The following is a 22,898-nucleotide window of genomic DNA, read 5'->3' on the forward strand; positions in this document are numbered from 1 at the left end:
AAGTATTAATCATACAATAATTTGGATAGACCTCAAGGAAATGATGCTGAGCAGGGAAAAAAAGCCAGTCCCCAAAAGACACAGACCACATGATTCATTTATATTACATTGGCAAATAACGTAATTCCAAGTTGGAAAGTAGATTTGTGGTTGCCAGGAATTAAGGAAGGAAGAGGGGGAGGATGGCAGCTGCGACCATAAAATGCAGCACGAGGGATCTTTCTGATGGGAGATTTTCCATATCTTGACTATAGTGATGGTCACAGGATTCTATACATGTGATAAACATCACAGGACTAAATACATATACACAAAAAAGTGCATATAAAGCTGGTAGAATCTGAATATCAGTGTCAACTTCCTGGTCGTGGTATTATATCAATATTATACTTATGCAAGATGTTGTCTTTGGGGAAAGCAGAGTAAAGGGTATATAGAATCTCTCTGTATTTTTTCTTACAACTATATGTAAATCTACCTCTACAGTTATCTGAAATAAATGTCTGTAGGTCCATGCCCTAAAACTCTTACCGTCTTCCCATAGGAAGTTCCCCAGGCACAAACTCAGAATCCATTGACCCTTACTTTAAACAGAATTATAACAAGCTTAGTTACCACATTTTGCAGATAGCTAGATACATTAGAATGAGGAGAGTCTGCTAGAGTTCTCAAGGTCACACAATAAAGGGACTAAAGCCCAGGTCTCCAAATCCCCAGTCTGGTGTTTTTAGTATTCACCATCTTTTAAGGCCTTCTTATATTATGGATGATAATACATACCTCTTCATTTGAACCCATACATTTACCACTTTTGAGACCCTGGTTTGATCAAGCACACCAACTTTCTAAAAAAGAAATACAAGGGTAAGAACACATTTGTAAATCCCTTCAAGATGATTTGATGTTAAGTGTGATTTTGGGTTTAAAAGTTACAACAGCAAAGAGTTAGGTTAGTTTCAAGGAAAAGTTTCTTATTTGATTTGTTAAACCAAAAAAGGGTAACCACGGAACACAAAAAAAATCATCCTTTGCTGGAATTCTTTGAAAATATGTTAGATGCTTATTTCAACAGATGTTGGTTAAGAGTCTTCTGTGTGACAGTTACTGTGTTAGAAGCTACAGGGAAGGGTTGTGACTGCCCTCTTAGATTTGTTACCTTAATGAGGGTGATGAAAAACAACCAATCACAGTCTAGTATGAAGTAGTCAATCACAGAGGAAGAATGGGAAGCTATAAGAACACAGATGAGCATCTCATCCCATCTTGGAGGCAGGGAGATGCAGGAAAGTTTTCTACATGAAGTTGAAAAAAATATGGGAGCTTGGTGATATGAAAGGAAAGGAATGGAAGATTTCCCAGTGAAGGGAACAGCAGATATAACAGTGCAGCTAGCCCACAGTGCATCTGGAGAAACTGCAGCTTGGAACGTAGTAAGAGAAGAGCTGGATGCTGAGGAGGGATGATGGTGGGCAGGTCATGAAAGGCTTTTCCAAGTAGCCTGAAGGGTTTAGGCTATGATATAAGCAGAAATAGCCACTGAATGGAGGCACTAGTCAGACTGGTTTCCACCACATGCCGCAGGACATCCTTAAGCTTTCCTCTTTCTGTAACCCATCTTTTTGCAGGGCCCTCTATTCTTGTCCACTATCACCTCCCTAAGTTTCAAGACCTTGTTCCAATACCACCTCTTTCTCCAGGAAGCCTCCCAACCCCTAACTGGAAGGGATGACCTACTCCGGGTAGACTGGGTATGGGTATCTGTGTAGGTGCACTGTATAGCATCACATACAGTAGAGCATAATAATCAGGATGCTCTGGAACCAGCTTGCCCCAGTTCCAAGCCTGGCTTTACTGCGTACTCTCTACGCTCCAGTTTCCTGCTCCATTTTCCTTATCTGTCAGGTGGAAATAACAACATTCCTATGTCAAAAGATTATCTCAGGGTGGACTAATTTCATGGATACATTTCACTCACTCAGAAGAGTGACTGGCCCAAAGCCAGCGTTTAATCAGTCTTAGCCTTTGTTACATGTTGTGGCCCCCATACACACCCAACTGTAGGCTCAGTCAACTTTGGACTCATCGGAGGGTAGAAGTCAATGTCCTCCCCTTATGGACAGTCACCTCTATGACCTCATACTCCTTCCTCAGGCAATTGGTCAACACAGGCTAGAAATACGCTTTCCTTTCACAGGCAACCGTGTAGTAGAAGCAAGAACCTTAAACCATGATTTGGAAAAACTAGATCCTCTTCCTGGCTCCTCTGTCTTAATCCCTGGCTGACCTAGGGCAAGTGCCTTCTCCTTCCAGAACATCAGTAGTCCCATCTGTGCAATGGGAACGAGCTCCTAGGAGACTCAAAAAGACAGAGGGCTTGGCAGCACTTAGCAAACTGGTGATGCAAACGTGGTTTCCATCTCCCAGTCTGCAAGCCACACCACCCATACTCACTTTCACTTCCGGAAGAAGCACACTCCCCAGACTGGCACACTGGCAGGCCTCCAGCTCAGGGAGCAGGTATATTTTCACTGGCCCCTCCCACTGACTTCATGAATTCATTTTCTCCTCCTCCAGGGACTTTCCTAACTTCCTTCTGTAAAGGAAGGACGGTGCACATAAGCACACTGTATATATAAATATGCTTGGGAAAGCTTTCCTCTTCTTCTCTCCTTCTCTTTTTTTTTTTTTTTTTTTTTTTTCTTAAACCAAACTTGGTTTCTGTTGTAGGCGGTGCATTCCCTAGCAGGGTAGGGCGGGGCACAGTGCGCTGTGGAAAGTGGAGGGGGGAGGGCAGGGGGAGGAGTAGGCAGTGATTAATTCACCCACTGTGAGAGCTGGGCTTCTATTTAATGGGGGGTCTCTCTGTCCTGAAGGAGTTAGAGGCAACTCTAAGACCATCAGGGGCATGGCAGTGGATCTAGGGCCGGGCTTTGGGGAAACAGCCAGCGTTGAAATGCTGCCCGAGGACGGCGGCTGCAGGCCCAAGGCCAGAGCTGGGCTCGCATCCAGGAGCAACAGTGCACGCTGGGCTCTGACCTGCTGCCTCGTGTTGCTCCCCATCCTGGCAGGACTCACCGCCTACCTGCTCGTTGGCCAGCTCCGGGCCCAAGGAGAGGACTGTGTGTTCCAGGTAAGCAAGACTCCGCAGTGACCTGGGGGATCAGCAGACCCCCCTGGGGCCACCTGGCCGCTATCGCAGCTCTGGACAGAGCTTCTTGGCCCATCATGGTCCCTGCTTCCATATGCAAAGGAAAGGTAGAATGTGAAAAGTGGAGAACTCCAATTTGGTTTTTATTCTCAGTATTTCTGGGAGATGAATTGTGCCTTTTTAGATTTATATGAAAACAACCACAAGCCACTTATTTTAGTTAATTATTATCATAGTGCACTGATAATTTGGGAACATTTTCTTTTAAAAAAATGAAAAACTTAAAAAAAAAACACTAAATTACAAAACTAATACATAGTCATTGAAAAAAAGGTAGAAAACACAGATAAGGAAAAGAAGATAATTATCATTACCCATAACTGCATAGAGTGACCATTATTAACATTTGGCAATATATAATTCCATATTTTTTAATAAGATAGGATTATTTTGAGTCTCCTATTATGATTTTGTTTATTGTTAGTAAATTCACAGCAGCATGATGATATAGATGGTTGTACTGTATTCCTATGTACGTATATGCTATAATTTAATCAACTCCCCTTTCTTGGGTTTAGAAATATTCTTTTTCGAAGCTCAAGAAAGAATCTCCTACCTGATCATTTATCTCTCTGGTCTTGGTAGGGGTGCGGTGTCAGGGAGCTTAATCAAAAAAGAATACAGAGTCTAGGGAAAACAATGGTGCAATGGTGGGCAGGTGCTGACAGGTGATGGGGAAAACATAGTTCTAGACTAGGAACTTCAAAAACCTTAAAACCTGAAGAATATGTCATTCAAGGGATACCCTTTAAAAACAAAAACAAAAACAACTCTCCTACATAATCTCTGGTAGCCAATTTAACCTCGGTCCAAAGTATTAAATTCCAGAGGGGCAAACAGGTTTTTCAGTTGGTTTAATTGGAAACCTGTTTTCTAAGCACTGCTGGCAACTTCAAAGCAGAGACCACGAGCAAGCCATGGTTAATGTGTAACTTTCACCACCCATGAGGGTCAGCGAACAGACTGAGATTCAGACAGCAACATCCATGGCCACATGCCATCATTCAGGAAATGTAGAAATATGCAGACGACCGGAAATGCTGTTCATGTTACAGGAGAATGGGAGGGCATGGGGGTTCAGGCTGTGACGCCTAGACCGCCATGGGGCTGGTTCCAACAAAGTCAAACTGCAGCGTGCAGTCAGCATTCTGGACTCAGTCCCTCTTTAGCCAGAAAGAGATGGCTGTTCTTGAATGAGGCATTAAGTGGCTTCCAGTAACCTGAGCTCTCCTGCGTTCTGATGAAAAACACTCCCTCTGCCCCAAACGATGTCTGAGATTGCCCATGTTGTGTTGATCTAAAAGTCCATCAGGTGGGATGTCACGGTACAGCAGAGGCCAGTGATGTGCTTAGGAGGAGAGTGTGAAGCACAAGCTGGCAATGCCCAGGAAGCCCCTTGAGGGAAGGAGCTGCACGCCTGCCCTGTTGCAGGCACTCAAGAGATGCAAAGGCTGGGCTTCCCTGGTGGCGCAGTGGTTGAGAGTCCGCCTGCCGATGCAGGGGACACGGGTTTGTGCCCCGGTCCGGGAGGATCCCACATGCCGCGGAGCAGCGCGTCCAGAGCCTGTGCTCCGCAATGGGAGAGGCCACAACAGTGAGAGGCCCGCATACCGCAAAAAAAAAAAAAAAGAGAGAGAGAGCTGCAAAGGCCAATACCCCATTCTGTCATGGGGACCTTTGGAGCTGTGGTTTGGCCAGGCTATATAACTTACGTCAGAAGAAAAAGAAAGAGAAATGGGGCTAAGGCTGGGGCACATGCAGCAATCTGAGTACTGAAAAGAAACACCTGGCCCATTCAAAGAAGAGATTTAAGTAAGAATGCTTAAAGAGTTCAAAGAAAGGTCAATTTACTGAGTTGCAGACAGATGAGAACAGCAGGGCCGGAAGCATCCTGGGGTTACCAACAGTATGAAGCTGGTCACCACCGCTTGGCCTGAAGAGGCAAATAGAGGGAAAAGTTTTAGAGGAACCCAAGGAGACCTAAAACATAGGAGAGGGCCTGCCTGGAGGAGCTGAGAGCTGAGTTGAGGAAGGCCATCTGCCAAAGCAGCAGGGAGGGAACAGAAAGCAGGGAGGGAAAACTCTGACCAGTCTGCCCCCAGCCACTCATCCCCTTGGCCAGACTCAACTGGAAGCCGGGCTCAAAAGAGCCAAGGAGCAAGTGTGCCAGGAGGTCAGTGAGGGCTCAGGGCATAGAGTGGATCCGGAGGGGCTAACAGACAATAACCAGCTCAAAAGAGATGCAAGAAGATGGGATTCAAGTAGGAAAACCAGGTCACCGGGACAGCTTGAGGACATAACAATGAAATGTCAGGACTCTTAGTCACAGGAGTTTGACTCCCAGCTCCGTAACCTCCAGCTGTGTAAGTAAGCACGTGGTTTCTTTTCTTTTTTTTTTTTTTTGGAGTCTGTTTCTCTTTCTACCAAAAAAAGATACTAATATCAGTACTCTGGCAGCACTAATAAGGTACGTGCAGGAGCAGTTTATATGTTGGGCATGTGGAGAGAGCTACAAGTACGCGGTAACAGGACCCGACGGCACCATTTGTCACGCAGAGTTCATCCAAACTTCTCCTTGTAATTGAAGTGGCCATCTGTGTTAGGTAATTGGCTTTCTCCAGGGGAAAAACCAACTTCTAATTTCCTTATGGTAGTTTGGCAAATTGGAGCAAGGTGCCCACCTAAATTAGGCACCTGTCTTCCTACAGAAACTAGGAGATGGAGGCATTACCTCTCCTGATGTTCACATTTCGGAGAGATGTTCCCAGGTCACGGGGGCGGGGTGGGGGGGAAGAAAAGGCCTATCTGTTCTTCAAAAGGATTTATATACATTTCAAAGCAAGAAGAAAGTACTTACAAGTTTTCTAACCAAAATGCTCTAGGAAAAAGGAAGGGAAAGAAATCTCATCCCTTATTTTCAACAGGGGGAACTAAGCCTCTTATTTTTCATTTGCACTTGTCCTTATGATCTAGATCCCACCGTTAGTAAGACCTAGATCCAGAACTCAAACGCAGATCTGTCTCCCTCAAAGCCTGGAACATTCCACAAGCCCTGCAAATACAAAGCCCCACTGTGATCTGCCCGAGTGGACTCCCCCAGACTCACCCAGGGGCCAATAACCACCTTTGCCGCCGCCTACACCCGCTTCCCCTGTGTCCCAGCCTCGCTCCCTCCTCCTCTTCCCCTCCCGCACGCAGCCCCACAGTCCTCCTCCTCTGCCCACAGCCTTCATGAGATCCATGGAATCTGAGATTGTTTATGCAATGAGTTTTCCATTCCCGCAGTGGCCAGGCAAAAGGCAATTCAATCCTAACACAAGAGAAATTGAGAGAGGAGGGTCACACAGACCTTCAGATACATTCACAGGCCTGGAGAGCAGGCTCGGCAGCAGCAGAGGATAATAATGACAATAAAAACGACATGATATGAGCTCGCACCTCAGACCTGTAGGGAGCTCTCACAAGCAGGATCCTGCTGGATACTCCCACCAACCCAGAGATGCAGCAAGAGGGTGAGCAGTGGCATGTGGCAGACGAGGAATTTGGAGAGAGGGCGTCTGCGTGAGCACCCAAGGTCCCAGCCGGGGAGGGATGGGGCCAAGCCTCAGAGCTGGCAAATCCAGTTTCTCTTGGTTTCCCTGTTGCCTCCCTTCCACCTCCTCCCCAACCACAGTCAAGCTCTTGATCAACGAAAGTACTTTCCATCTGCCCTTTATGTGGATGAATGAGGGGATCACCCTCACGTGCTGAGGAGGATAGGGAACAGGAGTATTCTGCAAAACAAGAAATTCTGTAAAGATGGGCCTGGCCTTGATTCTCCATATAGGAGCCCAAATTATTCTCTGGAAGCTTTCGCTGCATTGTGTCACCTCTGTGGCTTCATCTTCTACCCCTTTGCCTTCTCTCCTGCCTCTGGCCTCTCAGCCACCCCGGCTTCCCTCAGTTCCCTCAGGACTCCAGTGCTCTCCTGTTCCCGGTCCTCACCGGGGCTGTTCCCTCTGCCAGGGCTACCCTAGGGACTTCCTCATTCCATCCTTGTAGCAACCAGAGGAGGCCAGCATCCCTGAGAATCTTTTCTACTCTAATTTAGAAGGGAGTTGAGGCTTGAGAAGAGAAGGCTCAAAAGGACTTGAAAGGAAGAGAGTGAGCAAAGTACAGAAGCTCCCCGAGTTTCAGTCTTCCCATAATACCCACCCTACTGAAGTGCAGTGAGGATTCTAAGGAATCTCTATAAAGCCCCTCACAAGTGCTTGCAATATGGGCACCAACTGGGTATTTGTCCCTTTCTTTCCCCTAAGTGGAAAAGCTCTTCACAGATTTATAGAAATTAAGAGATGGAAGTGCCCTTAGTCCCAGGGTCAGCAACTATGACCCACGGGCCAAATCTCACTCACTGCATGTTTTATAAATAAAGCTTTATTGAAACACAGCCACACCCATTTGCTTACGTACTGCCTTGGCTGTTTTCACACTGAACAGTGGAGTTAAGTATTTGTGACAGAGGCCATATGACTTGCAAAGTTAATATTTACTAGGTGGCCCTTTACAGGAAAAGTTTGCTGACCCTTGATCTAGTCTAATCTCCTCGTTTTATAGTTGAAGAAACCAAGGATCAGAGAAGGGAAGGAAAAGTTCAGGGTCACAGAGCAGGCTGGGGGCAGACCTAGAACTAGATACTATTTCTATGTTGCCTGGCCTCGTTCTACCAGAAAACAGGACCAACTCCTTTCTTGCTGGGTCCCTAGACCAGACTGTGGAAAAGCAACAGCAGCTTGTGAGTAATGTTCCAGGTTTTTATTAGCAGCAACAAAAACGGTCACCAGGACTGTTAAAAAATATTTTAAACTGGACTCTTCCTTCAGGGGGTGTGTAAGGAAAAAAGATTCAACACAACAAACTTATTATCCAGTAAGTTGCAGAGCAGAAATCAAAACTAGATTTGAGAAGGTTGGGTTAACTGCCTTTAGGTGAAGTGACCATAAATATAGCATCAATTAAATATATCATGGTCCTTTCATGCAATGGAAAATTAAAATGAAGCATCTCTATGTGTAAGGATGGGGAATTTCTTGAAGATGTATATTAAGTGAAAAAATCAAAGTACATAACAGCATATAGAATGTGAAACACTTCATTTTCTGAAAAAATAATGCACATTAATATATATGAATGTATTTATAAATGCATAGACTATCTCAGGAAGATGAACAAAGAGTCTGGTAACTCTGTTAGCATCCAGATGGGGAAACTGGGTGGCTGGGTAACAAGGGAAATGGGGACACATTTTCGAACCTATATCCTTTTGTACAAAATGTATATGTTACCTATACAAAAAAAATACATATATATATATATATATATATATATATATATAAAATAGAGAGACACAGTAAAATGTTTTAGGATCTTTAGACTCCTAGAGAATGTTAGATAGATGTGCAATGTGGAAAAACCATGGGTCAAAAGTTCAAACCCAGTTTGATTTCTGGCTTAGCCACTTCTTAGCCATGTTACCTAACCTTCCTGGCCTCAGCTTTTTAATGTACGTAATAGAGATAATTAGAAATAAAACCCTTAAAGTATCTGGCAGGGGGCGGAGGATTAGCAATTGTAACAGTTATGTCCTCGGAACTTCCCTGCTCATGGAAATTATGTCAAAAAGAACAAATTCTGCAGCTGCCCTGGAATCTGCCATCACCAGTCCAGAGAGCAGGTTCTGGCACTGGAGGGCTTTTCTTGGCCTCTGATATTTGTGAGCTATCTTCATGCCTCCTCCTCCACCCTGGTCTTGTACCCTCAACCCACGCTTCAATCCATCCTTTACCGGCTGCACTTGACATGGCCTGGCCCTTCTTTTGGTCCTTAGTGGCATCCATTGCCTTCAGGACAGGCCCATCGCCCCCGCTCTGGCCCACAGGTCCCCAGAGGCCAGGCCTTTGTCTTCCCCGAGCACTGCTCCAGAACACAGGACTCTATGCTCCAGGCATAACTGAATGCACCACACTGGCTCAGCCCACAGAACAGGCACTCAGCACTGTGCAACGAAGAGTCAGGGATGCCAAGGGAGGCACTGCTTCCCAGGGCTGCACCACTGTCAGTCTCTGTCTTTCCCTCCAAGTCCTACTTCTAAGAATCATCTGCACACATTTTCCTCACCTCTCTTTGGTCCCCTCCAATCTCATTTTCGACCCTTCCTGAAAATCCACGCAAGGCTCCTAGCCCTTGTTCCCTGCACTTCCTTTCTCCTACACATTCCCCTGAGACGCCCTGGTTTCCATCCAGACCAGCAGGACCCCATAGTGATGCCAGCTCAGGCTTCAGAGGTACACAGATTAGAAGGAAAGCCATGGCCCCACCACATCACAACTGTGACCTTATAATAATTTATTATATATCAGACTCCATTCTAAGCTTTTTCATATTTAGCCTTTTGAGAAGAGTACATGAGATCATGCTATAAAGTTCTTAATGTGAGGTCTGGCATATAACACGTGTACTACATGTTTACCATTGGTACTTCATGCATCATCTCAGTTAATCCTTGAAACTGCACAATGAAGAAAGTGCTACTGTTATCTCCGCTTTAAAGAAGATGAATCTGAGGCTTAGAAAATCGAAACCACATGTCCAAAGTCACACAGAGTGTGACACTGGGATTCAAACCCACGTGTATGTTCCTCATAACCACTACGCTAGTGTGCCTCTGCGTATAAACCCAGCAAATTATTCACTTTCTGGCGGTGGCCAGGGAGATTTAAAAATGATACCCTAGAAAATGCCTTTCACATAGTAAGTGCTCATAAATGCTAGTTCCCTTCCTCCCCTGGGGACGCCTAGCTATCCCTGGCATACAGAGGGCACTCACTAAGCATTCCCCGGTTGGAGAGAAGGCTGGAGAGATGCACGAGGTACCTGACCTCCCTAAGTCTTATACTCCCTGTCTACAAAATGGGGAGTGTAACACACTTTCTTCATAGCATTTTGCTGAGAATTCTGCAAGGAGAAGTCCGGAAAGCTACTGCCACAAGGTAGATGCTCCACAGACATTACTTCTCTACTGACTCCACATCTGAGCCTTTCATTTCACTCGAGCTATTCCCTCTGTTGGATGAGGACAGTAACGATAAGCCCCTTTGCAAAACACTGAGCACGCAGTGGCTGCCTCTGCTGTAGCCTCAGGGAGCCCTGGCACAGCTGGAGGAGAAGCCCAGCTCACTCCCAAGGTCAGGCCAGGGGCAAAGGGCAGAGAATCCAGGGAAGGTGAGGGTGCGCTGTCGAAATGAAAGGAAGGGAGGGCAAGCGAGCAGGGAGTGTGAATCCCACACCTCTGCTGCAGCTCCTGGCTGGTGATTCCACGATCCACTCATTCCCCCTTTAAAATCAACACGCACATTGCTCAACCCCAGCTTCCTCATCTAACAGACCACAGGCAGCCCAGCAGCCGCAGCACCGTGGCTGTAAGAGGTCATCTCCCAGCCTGGTGTCCTTAATGAGGCCCAGGAGCTGATAGCAGCAACAAGCGTGGAGTATGAACGGGGGGAGGGATATCCCATTCCCTAAACTCCTGTAGATGCTGAAACGGCAGGAGTCCAGAAGCAAACTGTGGACTGAGGAAGCCCCTCCTGTTGGGAGAAGGGGGAAGCCGTCCAGAGCTCCGAAATGATCTCTGCGCCGCTGGTCATAAAGAGACACACAGGTGGCGTGGTGGGACCAAGGGGAAGGTAAATGGAACCAAAAACACATACCACAGGATTGATTGAGCACAAACACAGAAGGAAAATGAACTGGCTATCCACTCTATGTGTCTGGTCTTTCTTAGCCATCACAACAGTCCTGGGAGGAAAGAATCATTGTTTACTTTTATTGATGAGGAAACTTGAGTCTTACTGAGGTTAAGTGACAACTAGGAAATAATAGAGCTGGGATTTCCACATTTGCTGGGCTGCGAACACCACATTCTTTGCTCTGTACCGCTCTAAGTGTTGCATGTAAAGCCCCGTCCAGTTAAAGACCTAAACGTAAGGCCAGACACTATAAAACTCTTCGATGAAAACGTAGGCAAAACACTCTATGACATAAATCACAGCAAGTTCCTTTTTGACCCACCTCCTAGAGTACGGAAATAAAAAGAAAAATAAACAAATGGGACCTTATAAAACAAAAGCTTTTGCTCAGCAAAGGAAACCATAAGCAAGACGAAAAGACAACCCTCAGAATGGGAGAAAATATTTGCAAATGAAGCAACTGACAAAGGATTAATCCCCAAAATATACAAGCAGCTCATGCAGCTCAATATCAAAAAACAAACAACCCAATCCAAAATGGGCAGAAGACCTAAATAGACATTTCTCCAAAGAAGATATACAGATTGCCAACAAACACATGAAAGGATGCTCAACATCATTAATCATTAGAGAAATGCAAACCAAAACCACAATGAGGTATCACCTCACACCAGTCAGAATGGACATAAAGGAAAAATCTACAAACAGTAAATGCTGGAGAGGGTGTGGAGAAAAGGGAACCCTCTTGCACTGTTGGTGGGAATGTAAATTGATACAGCCACTATGGAGAACAGTATGGAGGTTCCTTAGAAAACTAAAAATAGAACTACTATATGACCCAGCAATCCGACTACTGGGCATATACCCTGAGAAAACCATAATTCAAAAACAGTCATGTACCACAATGTTCACTGCAGCACTATTTACAATAGCCAAGACATGGAAGCAACCTAAGTGTCCATCGACAGATGAATGGATAAAGAAGATGTGGCACATATATACAATGGAATATTACTCAGCCATAAAAAGGAATGAAATTGGGTTATTTGTAGTGAGGTGGATGGACCTAGAGTCTGTCATACAGAGTGAAGTCAGGAAGATAAACAAATACCGTATGCTAACGTATATATGTGGAATCTATAAAAACGGTACTGATGAACCTAGTGGCAGGGCAGGAATAAAGACAGATGTAGAGAATGGACTTGAGGACATGGGGGGGAAGGGGAAGCTGGGATGAAGTGAGAGAGTAGCACTGGCATAAATACACTACCAAATGTAAAATGGATGGCTAGTGGAAGCTGCTGCATAGCACAGGGAGATCAACTAGATACTTTGTGATGACCTAGAGGGGTGGGATAGGGAGGGTGGGAGGGAGGCTCAAGAGGGAGGGGATATGGGGATATATGTATACATATAGCTGATTCACTTTGTTGTACAGCAGAAACTAACACAACATTGTAAAGCAATTATACTCCAATAAAGATGTGGGGAAAAAAAAACAACACCGTCCAGTGCACCTTAGAGGAGAATGAAATGAAACAACCTTGGAATCAAACATGTCCAGGCTGGATTTATCCTTGTGCAAGTACAAACAGGAAATTGCAAGAGGAAAAGGCAAAGGCACATGTCTGCATATTTCTCCTAGAAGTGCTGGGAGGATGTTATGGATCATAAAACATTTATGCCTTTGCAATTGTGGCATTTATGATGGCAAGAAATAGATATCTCTTCCTGTTTATGAATATACTAGAGAGTGAGTACAGAATATGGGAGAAAGGCTAAATGGGTCATTAGTTAAAATACGCTCAGGGGATTTTTCTGGGGAAATGCCAATAAGAGAATCTCAAAGACCACATCGCTTCAGGCTCATCCATTATGTAGTCAGCTAATGTTTATGGGGCTCCTCATATGTGCCAGTCTGTACTTGGTCTAAAGGTTTAGCTCCCAGGCCTTTCATGTACTCTTTGCCTTTGGCTTACAAAGACTATAATCAGGTGATAACCCCTTCTGAGAGCAGCTGGAGTACTTACTAGACAAGGAGCACACATAAACACCAGTAGGGCCTGGCACAGGGAAACCCTCAGCTAGACAGTAGTCTCCTCCTTCCCTCCTTCCTTCTTTGTTCCCTGTTGGAAGTATTAGAGAATTCCGAAAATGCTTAAAGTAATAGGTCATGGTTAGTTTGAGTTGGGGTTTACCAATCTATATGCAGCACCCCCCCCCACAAAAAAAAAGCAAGAAGAAAAAAGGAAATAAAATCAAGTGAGAGTGAAAATTCCCTGACCTATAAGAACTAAGGGGTGAAAAGCACCAGCTTACTTTGCTTGGGCTAATAAATACCAGGGTGGCAGGCAACCCACTCTCCCACTAATATGTATGCCCATCGGCAGACACATTTGCCTTTTCTGGCTCTGATCCCGGCCAACTGTCACAACTCTCAACAAACATTTCTAGAGCCATGGCTATGCCCCAAGTAGAGCCTGATGAAAAACTTTGGAGGCCCCAGTACTAAAAGATTATGGCTACCCACCTCTACATAATCAAGTTTTTTAATTTAAACAAAAACTCGAAACTTTGCATGTATTCTAAAATTAAAGGGTCTCTCTTTTCTAGTTTTTTTAATTGTAAAACTCTGGCTAAAGTCACTGAAGCTGAATTTTACTCCATCTTCTGCTCTGTTTTCTGCCTGTCTTACTGGTGCCTGAGCATCAGTGTATTTTGCCAAATGGATAATCCAGTGGGAGTGCCAGGCACTGTCTGAGGTGCTACAAATATAGTGGTGAGCAAGACAGGCAGAATTCTACAGGCAGCTGGAGTTCTGCTAGAGAGAGAAAATCAATAGCATACAAATAAGTAATATCACTTGAGGGAGTAATAAATGCTCCGAAGGGGAAATAAAATTGGACCGTGGTTCTCAGCCAGTGATTTGAGAAGGTATTTAAGGGGAAATAAATCACATTCTTCAGGGGTGTTCTTGGACTCCATGTCTATTCAGATTTGGAAGTTAATGTTGTAGTGACCAGCATCTCTCGGGAGACATCATCTCCTTGGTATCCCAGAATAATCAGAAGTGATGGAGATGAGTCAGAGTTGGAAGACAGTAAGCCATTTATTGACTTTTTTTAATAAGCAACCATCTTGAGAGCAGGCATTGAGCCAGCTCACATGCATAAACCTTTCCTCAAAGACCTACTAGTTCATCCTCTCAAATCTCCTCTTCATTCATTCCTGCTTCTTATCACAATAATCTTCCTCCCATAATAAACAGAGTGATTATTAAGAGAAACAGCAATGGAAGGCTTTAGACGTTCTTGGAAAGAGAGTCCCAGCTGATGTTCTTCTTGGAGACTCTTGGAATGTTGCGTTCTTCAAACCTACCAACAGGCACTATCGTAGCCTCCAGATGTTTAGTAGTATTCTGGGTGGGCCACTCAAAACCCACACACATCCATCCATATATGAAAATAAAATGTGTGTCCGAGTTACAGAAATCCAGCAGAGCAAATAAGGAAATGTGTTCACTCCCGAATTCTTGCTAATGACAATGGGACACTGAGCCAAAAGAAATGCTCCAGACTCTTAGCTGAGGGTCTGCTTAGACAAAAATAAGTAGGATGTTCAAGAAGGTTTCTCAGCAGAGGAAGAAATGATGTAGAAGGTGGCCAACCAAGGCAGCCATTTCTTACACAAGGGGATGCAACCAGGCTCTCCCAAATTCTTTCTGAGAGTTCACCTTCAGTTTTCTGCCTTGCCAAAGGATCGAGTCCTTTGTCAGCTCTGTCAATAGCAAGTAAGGAAACAGCCTACAGAATAAGGCCATTTCTAGGCTGCTTCTCCACCTCCCATCAAAGTTATTGATGCTGGATAAGTAGTCATGTCAATTGGGTTTAGGTTTTCAAGACTATGGTACTCATGACCCTATGCTAAAAGCATATAATATATTCACTTGGCAGCAGAAATACTTGCAGTTTCCCAACTGCTCCTGTGCTCTGTTGGGCCTCCTCACTCTTGCACAAGCTTTTAGCCTTGTCTGAAATGGTCATTATCTTTATTACCTGGTTAATACCTGTGAGTATTATATACCTGTGAGTATATATAAGACGCAGTTCAGGTTTAATTCCCCGATTCTCCCACTTCTGGGCCAGGTTCCTGTTTTCTGGTTTCTGTGTTTCCCCCACTGTCACAGTGCATGGAACCACTAGTACTTATCCATCCACCTCAGCAGATGAGGGGCTTGCCTGGAAGTTATAAGGAGCAATGGCTGAGGGCTTGGGATTCTGGAGTCAGTTGACCTGAGCTAAAATCCTGCTCCTCCACTTTCCAGGTATAAGACACTGGGCCAGTTTCTTAATGTCCTAAGCCTAATTTTCAGTATGAGGATATAAATACCACCCACCGTAGAGAGTCACTGCCAGGCTGAAGGAGATAATGCATGTGAAGGGCTTATCACAGCCCAGTGCCACTACTCAGCGAATAAACGGTAGCTACATTTACTGCCTTTTTCATGTCCCTTAAATCATTCACTGCGGTTGCCTCTTATGGCTGGAGTACAGAGAACTTGGAGAAGGATAAATAGTAGGTAACAAGACTGGGATGGCAGTTGGCACTTTGAATGCCAATATAAGTATTTGGGACTGTGTTAAAGGTTATGGGGAGCCATTGAAGGTTTATGAACAGAGAGGCGTCTCCAAGTGATGCTTTAGAAAAAGCCCTCTGAAGGCAGGCTAAGAGATGGGTTCAAGAAAAGGAGGAACCAGGTGGAGGAAGCTCTGTTAGGAGCCTATGGGAAGAATCCAGGAGAGCAGCGTGCTGAGGCCTGGAGTAGAGACATGAATGAGAAAAACTCCAAAATAGAAATGACAGCTTGGGTTTGTGGAAGAAGAAAGAAATTTCAGGCTTGGTAACTGAGGAGAGGCAGTAGTGTTGCCATCAACAGAATTGGGAAGTGGAAAAAAGAGCACTGGAAAGGGGAGAAAGTCAGTCAGTCATTCAAAGACAAGATCTCCGCCTTCAAGAGGGCTTCCAATAGAGGTTGGGTAACATGTCTTGGAGTAAAAAGAGCCTGGTGGTCTGGGCTCTAATAAGATCACTGTTATCACAGGACTGCTCACAGACCTAGACTCACCAATGACACAGCTGCATCCACACAACCACACATGCGTGTAAAGAATCCATGCACACAACACCAGACCATAGACACATGTAGACACACAGATGCAAAAACACACTGACTCATACCCTCTTCCACTGATGAAGCTGTCTTCTCTCATACTCACATGGACATACAATTTCTCATTCACAAGTACACACACACACACACACACACTCACACAAACACACATGAATTTTAAGTTGTAAAATTGACAAGTGTTCATGGTGACATGAGGATCAGTGGTCTTGGGGACTGTGTAGTTATGAGGATCAAATCAGAGGACTCTGGGTTGAGTCAAAATTGTATCAGAGAAGAGAACATTGGAAAATGTAAGAGAGTGATGTCATTCCTAAACTAAGAGCTTAGTTTTGCTCCTGAGTTTATATGCAGGTCTTGTGAATGGTGGTTCTTCATTTTCCATGCATTCTTTTTATTGACTCATACATTTTCTTCATCTCAAATCTGGGAGTTATCTATCGCTGGGGTTGTTATTATTCCCATTCTTCAAATGAAGACACCAAAACTCAGAGCAGAAGTGTCTTGTTCAAGATTATATTGTTAATAAATGCTGGAACCAGGATTCAAATTCAGGTCTGTCTACCCCCAAAGCAGTTACTCTTTAACTACCATGTGGTATCTGAAATGGCTCACAAACTAGGGCTGCAAGAATAAAAACGTCTTCATATATTGCACAGAAACAAGGCAGAATTGTGGAGGTTGATGAGAAAGAGAGCATAGTCATTTCTTTTTTGGTATCACTTTTTGCAACAGTTCCAATTTTTAAATTGTGCTGAAGAAAAGAAAATAAAGCAAGTGAAGCTATTTGTTCAAATAATAGAAGCAATGATAAGATGACAGAGTGCCCTAGAATGGAACAGGAAAAGCTCTCAGGACAAAACTTTAAAGTTGAGCTTCAGAGACAAGCATAGGAGAGAGAAAGGTCATTGGGGTGCTGGAAGATGAAAGAAGAGAGCTTGGGTGCAAGATTCCCATCAACCCAATATTCTCATTCCCATTTCCCTTATCTCTGAGTACCAAGGCTGGGTAGCAGCAACATCTTAAACACGCCCATAACATGGGCAGCTGCATGGGTATGGGGTCAAAAGGACCACAAGATAATATGAACCATATCTTTCTTTCCCAATAGACTCCAAAAGGACAGGAGCTTGGACCTTCACATCAGCGATCATGTAAGTGTGTTCATATTTTATGCCTTTTCTTGTGGGGAACAAGAACATTTCTCATAGTCTGATACATGGGAAGTTAAGATGCAGACCCAGAGGAAAAGAAAGGCTCCTCCCCAGTCACTAAGGAGGCAAAATGGTACCATGGCCAAGTGCATGGCCTGTGGAGTTGACAGCCTTTAGGCAAATAATTTCACCTTTCTCTGTCTCAGCTTACTCACCAATAAAAGTGGTTATAATAGTACTTACCTCCCAGGGTTAGTGTGGGTTAAATTAGTTAATTCCTTTAAAGATATTAGAACAATACCTAGCACATCAAAAGTATGCAATAACTTCTCCTTTTATCATCAATAACATCATCTTTATCACCGTAGTCAGAACACACTTGTCCAGTATAGTCATCTCTGAGAACCAAAAGGAAATGCTGAGGCCTTCTGGAGAACTGATAGGGAAACAGAGGTCCAGAGAGGGAAAGGGATTTGCCAAGGTCATATAGCTACAGAGTAGTCCCCACCTAGTTCTGTTAGGACATCCAGATGGCTCAGTGGATATGGTTAAAGGGACTATGAAGAAGGCAAAAGGCCAACCAGCTCCTATAGAACCAATAGAAGCAAAGGAGAGGCAAGGTGAGCTCTGCTGAACACCAAGCATGTGCCAGGAATCATTCTGAGCACCCATCATCCATGGTAGGAATTGATGTACCCATGTTAGAGACGAGAAAACAGAGTCTCAGACAGGATGGATAACTTGTCCAAATTCATGGGGCCAAGGTTCATTTGTGTTCAAGATTATTTCTCCTGAGGCTGCCTTGTCCCTGCCCCTCCCAAAAAAAAGACCTGGACCAAACTGGAGGAGAGGAATGTTTCTCTCCAGCTGCAGGCACCACGCAGATCACCAAAGGCTGTCTTCACTCCAGTCACCCTCTGACTCACAGAAAGCATTTTTCTCCTTTCCTTACAGACGCACCTCCTGGAGCCGGTGGGGATAAGCCAAGGGCACACCTGACAGGTAATTTTTCCGGGTGTGTTTTCCAGGAGACTATGGGCCCTGGGCCTGAGGTTTCTTTCAGTGTTTGCCAAAACTCATGCTTGTAGCTTTAAACTAGAAACCACACCCTTTGGTAACAGGCTCCTCCTCTCAGTCAGGGTCTTCAGATGTCTTCCTCCCTTGAAGTGTCCAAAGCCCCATGTTTCTTGGGTATTTTCTTCCAGATTCTATCATCTCTCTTCCGTATCTACTGTTTCTCTCTTTCATTCTCACACTCAGTCATTCAGAAATGGCTTTCCTCAGATTCAGAGATTCATGTAATTTTGAATCTAGTCAAAGATGAAAGCTCCCCTAAGCCAATTTATTGAGTCCATTCAAGAAGTTATTGGACACTTACATTCAGGTAGGTATTTCTGAAGAATTTTCATTGATGTAAAGAGATTAAGAGCAATCTCTTAACATCACCAGTTGGCCAGATTCCCAAGTCTAGTGACAAAATTCCTGACACCTCATATCTGGAGTCACATATACCTCTACGACTCCAGAGAAAAGAGCAAGACAGTGCAGAAATACGTGTTAAAAATCCATTGATACTACATATAAAATAGATAACTAATGAGAACCTACTGTATAGCTCAGGGAACTCTACTCAGTGCTCTGTGGTGACCTAAATGGGAAGGAATCCAACAAAGAGGGGATATATGTATACATATAGCTGATTCACTTTGCTATACAGTAGAAACTAACACAATATTGTAAAGCAACTATACACCAATACAAATTTTTAAATAAATAAATAAACTTTGCTGATTTTTCAAAAAAAATCCATTGAAAAACTAGAAAGTTAAAAAACAAGCATATTCTTCTGATCTGTAAGAAAACTTGCAACCCACAAGGGGATATCCTTGTGGCCCACAGCATCTGTCTTAACGTTTGACCAAGAGGGAACTGTGGTGAGTCCTGAGTGAGGATTAGGACCAGGGAGATGCCAGTCACTATCACTTACCACTTGCCTATAAGAATGGGAGTTATTGAACAGGCTGGGCAGGAAAATCCTAGAAACTGAGTATGGAGATGCCAATCCTCTTCCTATTGAATGGGGAGAGTGGAAATTGGGAAAGGAATCTAGGTTCTACTGAGCTTTTAATATGCACCAAGCACTGTGGTAGGCAGTTTACATCCAGGATCTCTTTTAATCTGCATATCAGCCCAACAGGATGGGGAAACTGAGGCTCAGACAACTAGATTCACTTGTCCCAAGTCACAGGACTAGGATGGTTGAGATTTGAGACTGACTCCAACTGTTTCCATTACAAATACTTCCTACCCAAACTCCTACTTGCTGCTGTGTTGGCCTAATTGCATACCAAGTTAGTAGAACTTGCTTTGTCTAGAAAATACATGATTTTGCTTTTAATCATCTGAGATGAATTTTTAAAATCTATTGCATCACCCACAAAGAAGGAGTAGAGACTGTAAGAGGTGACTAATAAAAATGCCCTTTACAGATTTTGCAAAGAAGCAACAGAGCTCTCCAGGGGCCACTTAGTGCAGGGGCCAGGGGAGACACACACATTCTGAACATGTGTCATAACTGCAAAAGAAGCCATAGTCTAGTCAGCAATGGGAAAGACACTTTAGAAAATCCAGGAACCAGGTTTTTGGTCAATTACCAGGTGAGAAGTTTGCTAAACACTTACTTACATATGACCTATCACAAAACTATGGCCAGCGGTGCCTAATGGTAATTGCTATGGATTTCAAAAGCGGTTGTAGGAAATTAAAATATGTTTTAATTTTTTCTGAAAAGTATTAGTTTTATTGCAGGTTATCTTATTTGAAATCAATGGTTTGAATCAATGGTGTCATTCTGTTCATTTTTTTCTGCTATAGATATAACCTCATAAAAAGCATTCATTCATATGTTCTATATAACATATACTTGTAAATAATGCAAACATAAAAACATATAAAAATATATAAAATGAAACAGGCTTATTTTTTAATCTGTCAAAATGAAAGATGTTAGTTTATTTGAGGAAAGAAAATAAATATGTATTGAGTAACACTGTATCCAGCCATCATGATAAATATTTCCATGTCTCTTTCACTCATTTGCTCTTCAGAACAAGACTATAAGGGAGCTTTGTCTCCAGTTCACAGACAGGAAAATGAGACTCAGAGAGAAGAACCTACATGATACAGAGTCAGGACTGGAACTGGGCCTACGTGGCCCCGAGCCCCAGTCCCTTTCACTCCACAACTCAATTATATTTTGTCTTACATTTTGGCCCTGTTGATGTGGGAGAAGCATTTGCAAAATCTTCTGGATCTCTGGTGTTCTGCATGCTAATTTTTTATTAATTACTGCCTGTGTTTCATGTGGCTTTGGACCATGCATTGGAAGGGAGTAACAAGGAGCATGAATCTCTCTCTCTGCAATGCCCTCTTTCTGTAGCAGAGCATTTCTGAAACCAGAAGGCTAATAAAAGTAAATGTAGTTTAGAGGATATTCCTAATTCCACATTAAAAAAAAAATTAACCATCTCTTAATCCTTTCCACAGGCATTATTATCTCCTTTTCCTTTCCTTTTTTTTTTTTCTTATTTGTTTGTTTTTTAAGGAAAGGTACGTCAAAAAAGCAAATCTTCCGCTTAGTAAAGAAATACTTTAAGCAGAAGGATTATCACAGGGTGGAGAGGGAGGGGAGGGAGGGGCTACTGCAGTCAGGAGAACCTCTGACCATAAAGTCTACAAGTGTCTCAAGAGTTAGGCTAAAAGGGTTTTTCTTTTATAGAGAGGAGGACACAAAGCTGAAAAGAACCAGATGTGGGGAAGTGGGATGAAAGGTTGGCTTGATAGGCTCAGAGAATGTTTTACCCCTGAGGCCAGCCTATTTTCAGGAGGCTGGTTCAGGTTGAGGGTCAGGTTGAGGGTGGGCCGAAGTTCAGGGGCCTGGAGGAAGGAGAGAAACTTAACTAAAGTTTGGTTTAAAAACATTTTGGGGCTTCCCTGGTGGCGCAGTGGTTGAGAGTCCACCTGCCGATGCAGGGGACACAGGTTCGTGCCCCAGTCCGGGAAGATCCCACCTGCCATGGAGCGGCTGGGCCCGTGAGCCATGGCCGCTGGGCCTGCGCGTCCGGAGCCTGTGCTCCGCAACGGGAGAGGCCACAGCAGTGAGAGGCCCGCGTACCGCAAAAAAAAAAAAAAAAAAAAAAAAAAATTTTGTTCTGATGAATCAGTGAGGATAAAACAGTCCAGCTAATCACTTATGAAGCAAAGAATGGGAATTGGGAGGGTCTGGTGTCTGGCCTTGGCACAGGTTAACAAGGGAAGTCATCCATCAGTTTTATCTAAGTCACTGGGGAAGAGTAGTTCTTTGTTGTAAGCTGTTTTCCAAAGCACAAAGGAGTAAGGAGATTTTTTAACCTTAACTCTTTTCCAGGATCACAGGGCTCAGGAAAAAATTCAAAATTTTCAAATAAGAAAACTCAGGCTCAGAGAGGCAAAGCAATTTGCTTGAGGTCACCTACCTAAGATGCTACTCTCTGAACAGATGTGTATGTCCACTCACACAGCCTCTACTCATTCCTCCTCAAGGAACTTGTTAGCTGTTGGTTTTATCCAATCTCTTTACTCTTTGAAAATGATTTAAGACTCTTTTTAGCAAATTCCACAGGTCCTGACACAAGCGAATGAAACCTCCCTCTTGTCTTTGCAGTTGTGAGACAAACTCCCACACAGTCCTTGAAAAATCAGTTCCCAGCTCTGCATTGGGAACATGAACTTGGCTTGGCCTTCACCAAGAACCGGATGAACTACACCAACACATTCCTGGTGATCCCAGAGTCGGGAGACTACTTTGTTTACTCCCAGGTCACATTCCGAGGAACCACGTCCGAGTGTGGGGAAATCAGCCAAGGGAGCCGACTAAACAAGCCAGACTCCATCATCGTGGTCATCACCAAGGTAACCGACAGCTACCCTGAGCCGACCCAGCTCCTAATGGGGACCAAGTCAGTGTGTGAAATAGGCAGCAACTGGTTCCAACCCATCTACCTAGGGGCCATGTTCTTCTTGAATGAAGGGGACAAGCTGATGGTGAACGTCAGTGACATCTCTTTGGTGGATTACACAAAAGAAGATAAAACCTTCTTCGGAGCCTTCTTGCTATAGTAGCAAGGCAGATGTCATTGTGTGAAGGTCCTCTACCTCTTAGCTCCTAATTTTTCTCATTCATATGTAATTATAACTAGAAGGTTTTTTTGGAACATCCATAGAGACAGTGGTTAAGAAATGAAATTTAGGGGCCCAAAGTTCACACTTTATGTGCCTTACTGATGAGAATCCTAATTGGAAAAAGGCATAAGAGAACAGACCTATTATCATGGTTGCTTGGAAGAGTGGTGAGTTTCTAAATATTAAAACACTGATCATCAGATGAATGGAACATTTCCATGCCTTCCTACTACACATTTGTCACCAGAGGGCCCAGATACTGTTCAAGTTTATTATGAAGCATTTGCTTCAGTTCAGGAGCCTTAAAAACAAAATCTAACGCCCTAGAAAACAGTGTAAACCCT

At 43.9% G+C, this 22,898-nt stretch overlaps 1 protein-coding gene across 1 annotated transcript; it reads left to right on the forward strand.

Moving 5' to 3' along the window:
* Positions 1-2,283: 2,283 nt before the first annotated feature.
* TNFSF15 (TNF superfamily member 15) lies at positions 2,284-22,491 on the forward strand (the record flags this gene model as incomplete). The annotated part of the gene is made up of 4 exons (XM_079706103.1): positions 2,284-3,130; positions 17,292-17,334; positions 18,289-18,336; positions 22,037-22,491. The coding sequence occupies exons 1-4, from the start codon at positions 2,906-2,908 to the stop codon at positions 22,489-22,491; spliced, it is 771 nt and encodes a 256-aa protein (XP_079562229.1). The 5' UTR covers positions 2,284-2,905.
* Positions 22,492-22,898: the final 407 nt, after the last annotated feature.

This window comes from Hyperoodon ampullatus (genome assembly GCF_949752795.1).
Source record: "Hyperoodon ampullatus genome assembly, chromosome: 6".
NCBI classification, from domain to species: domain Eukaryota; kingdom Metazoa; phylum Chordata; class Mammalia; order Artiodactyla; family Ziphiidae; genus Hyperoodon; species Hyperoodon ampullatus.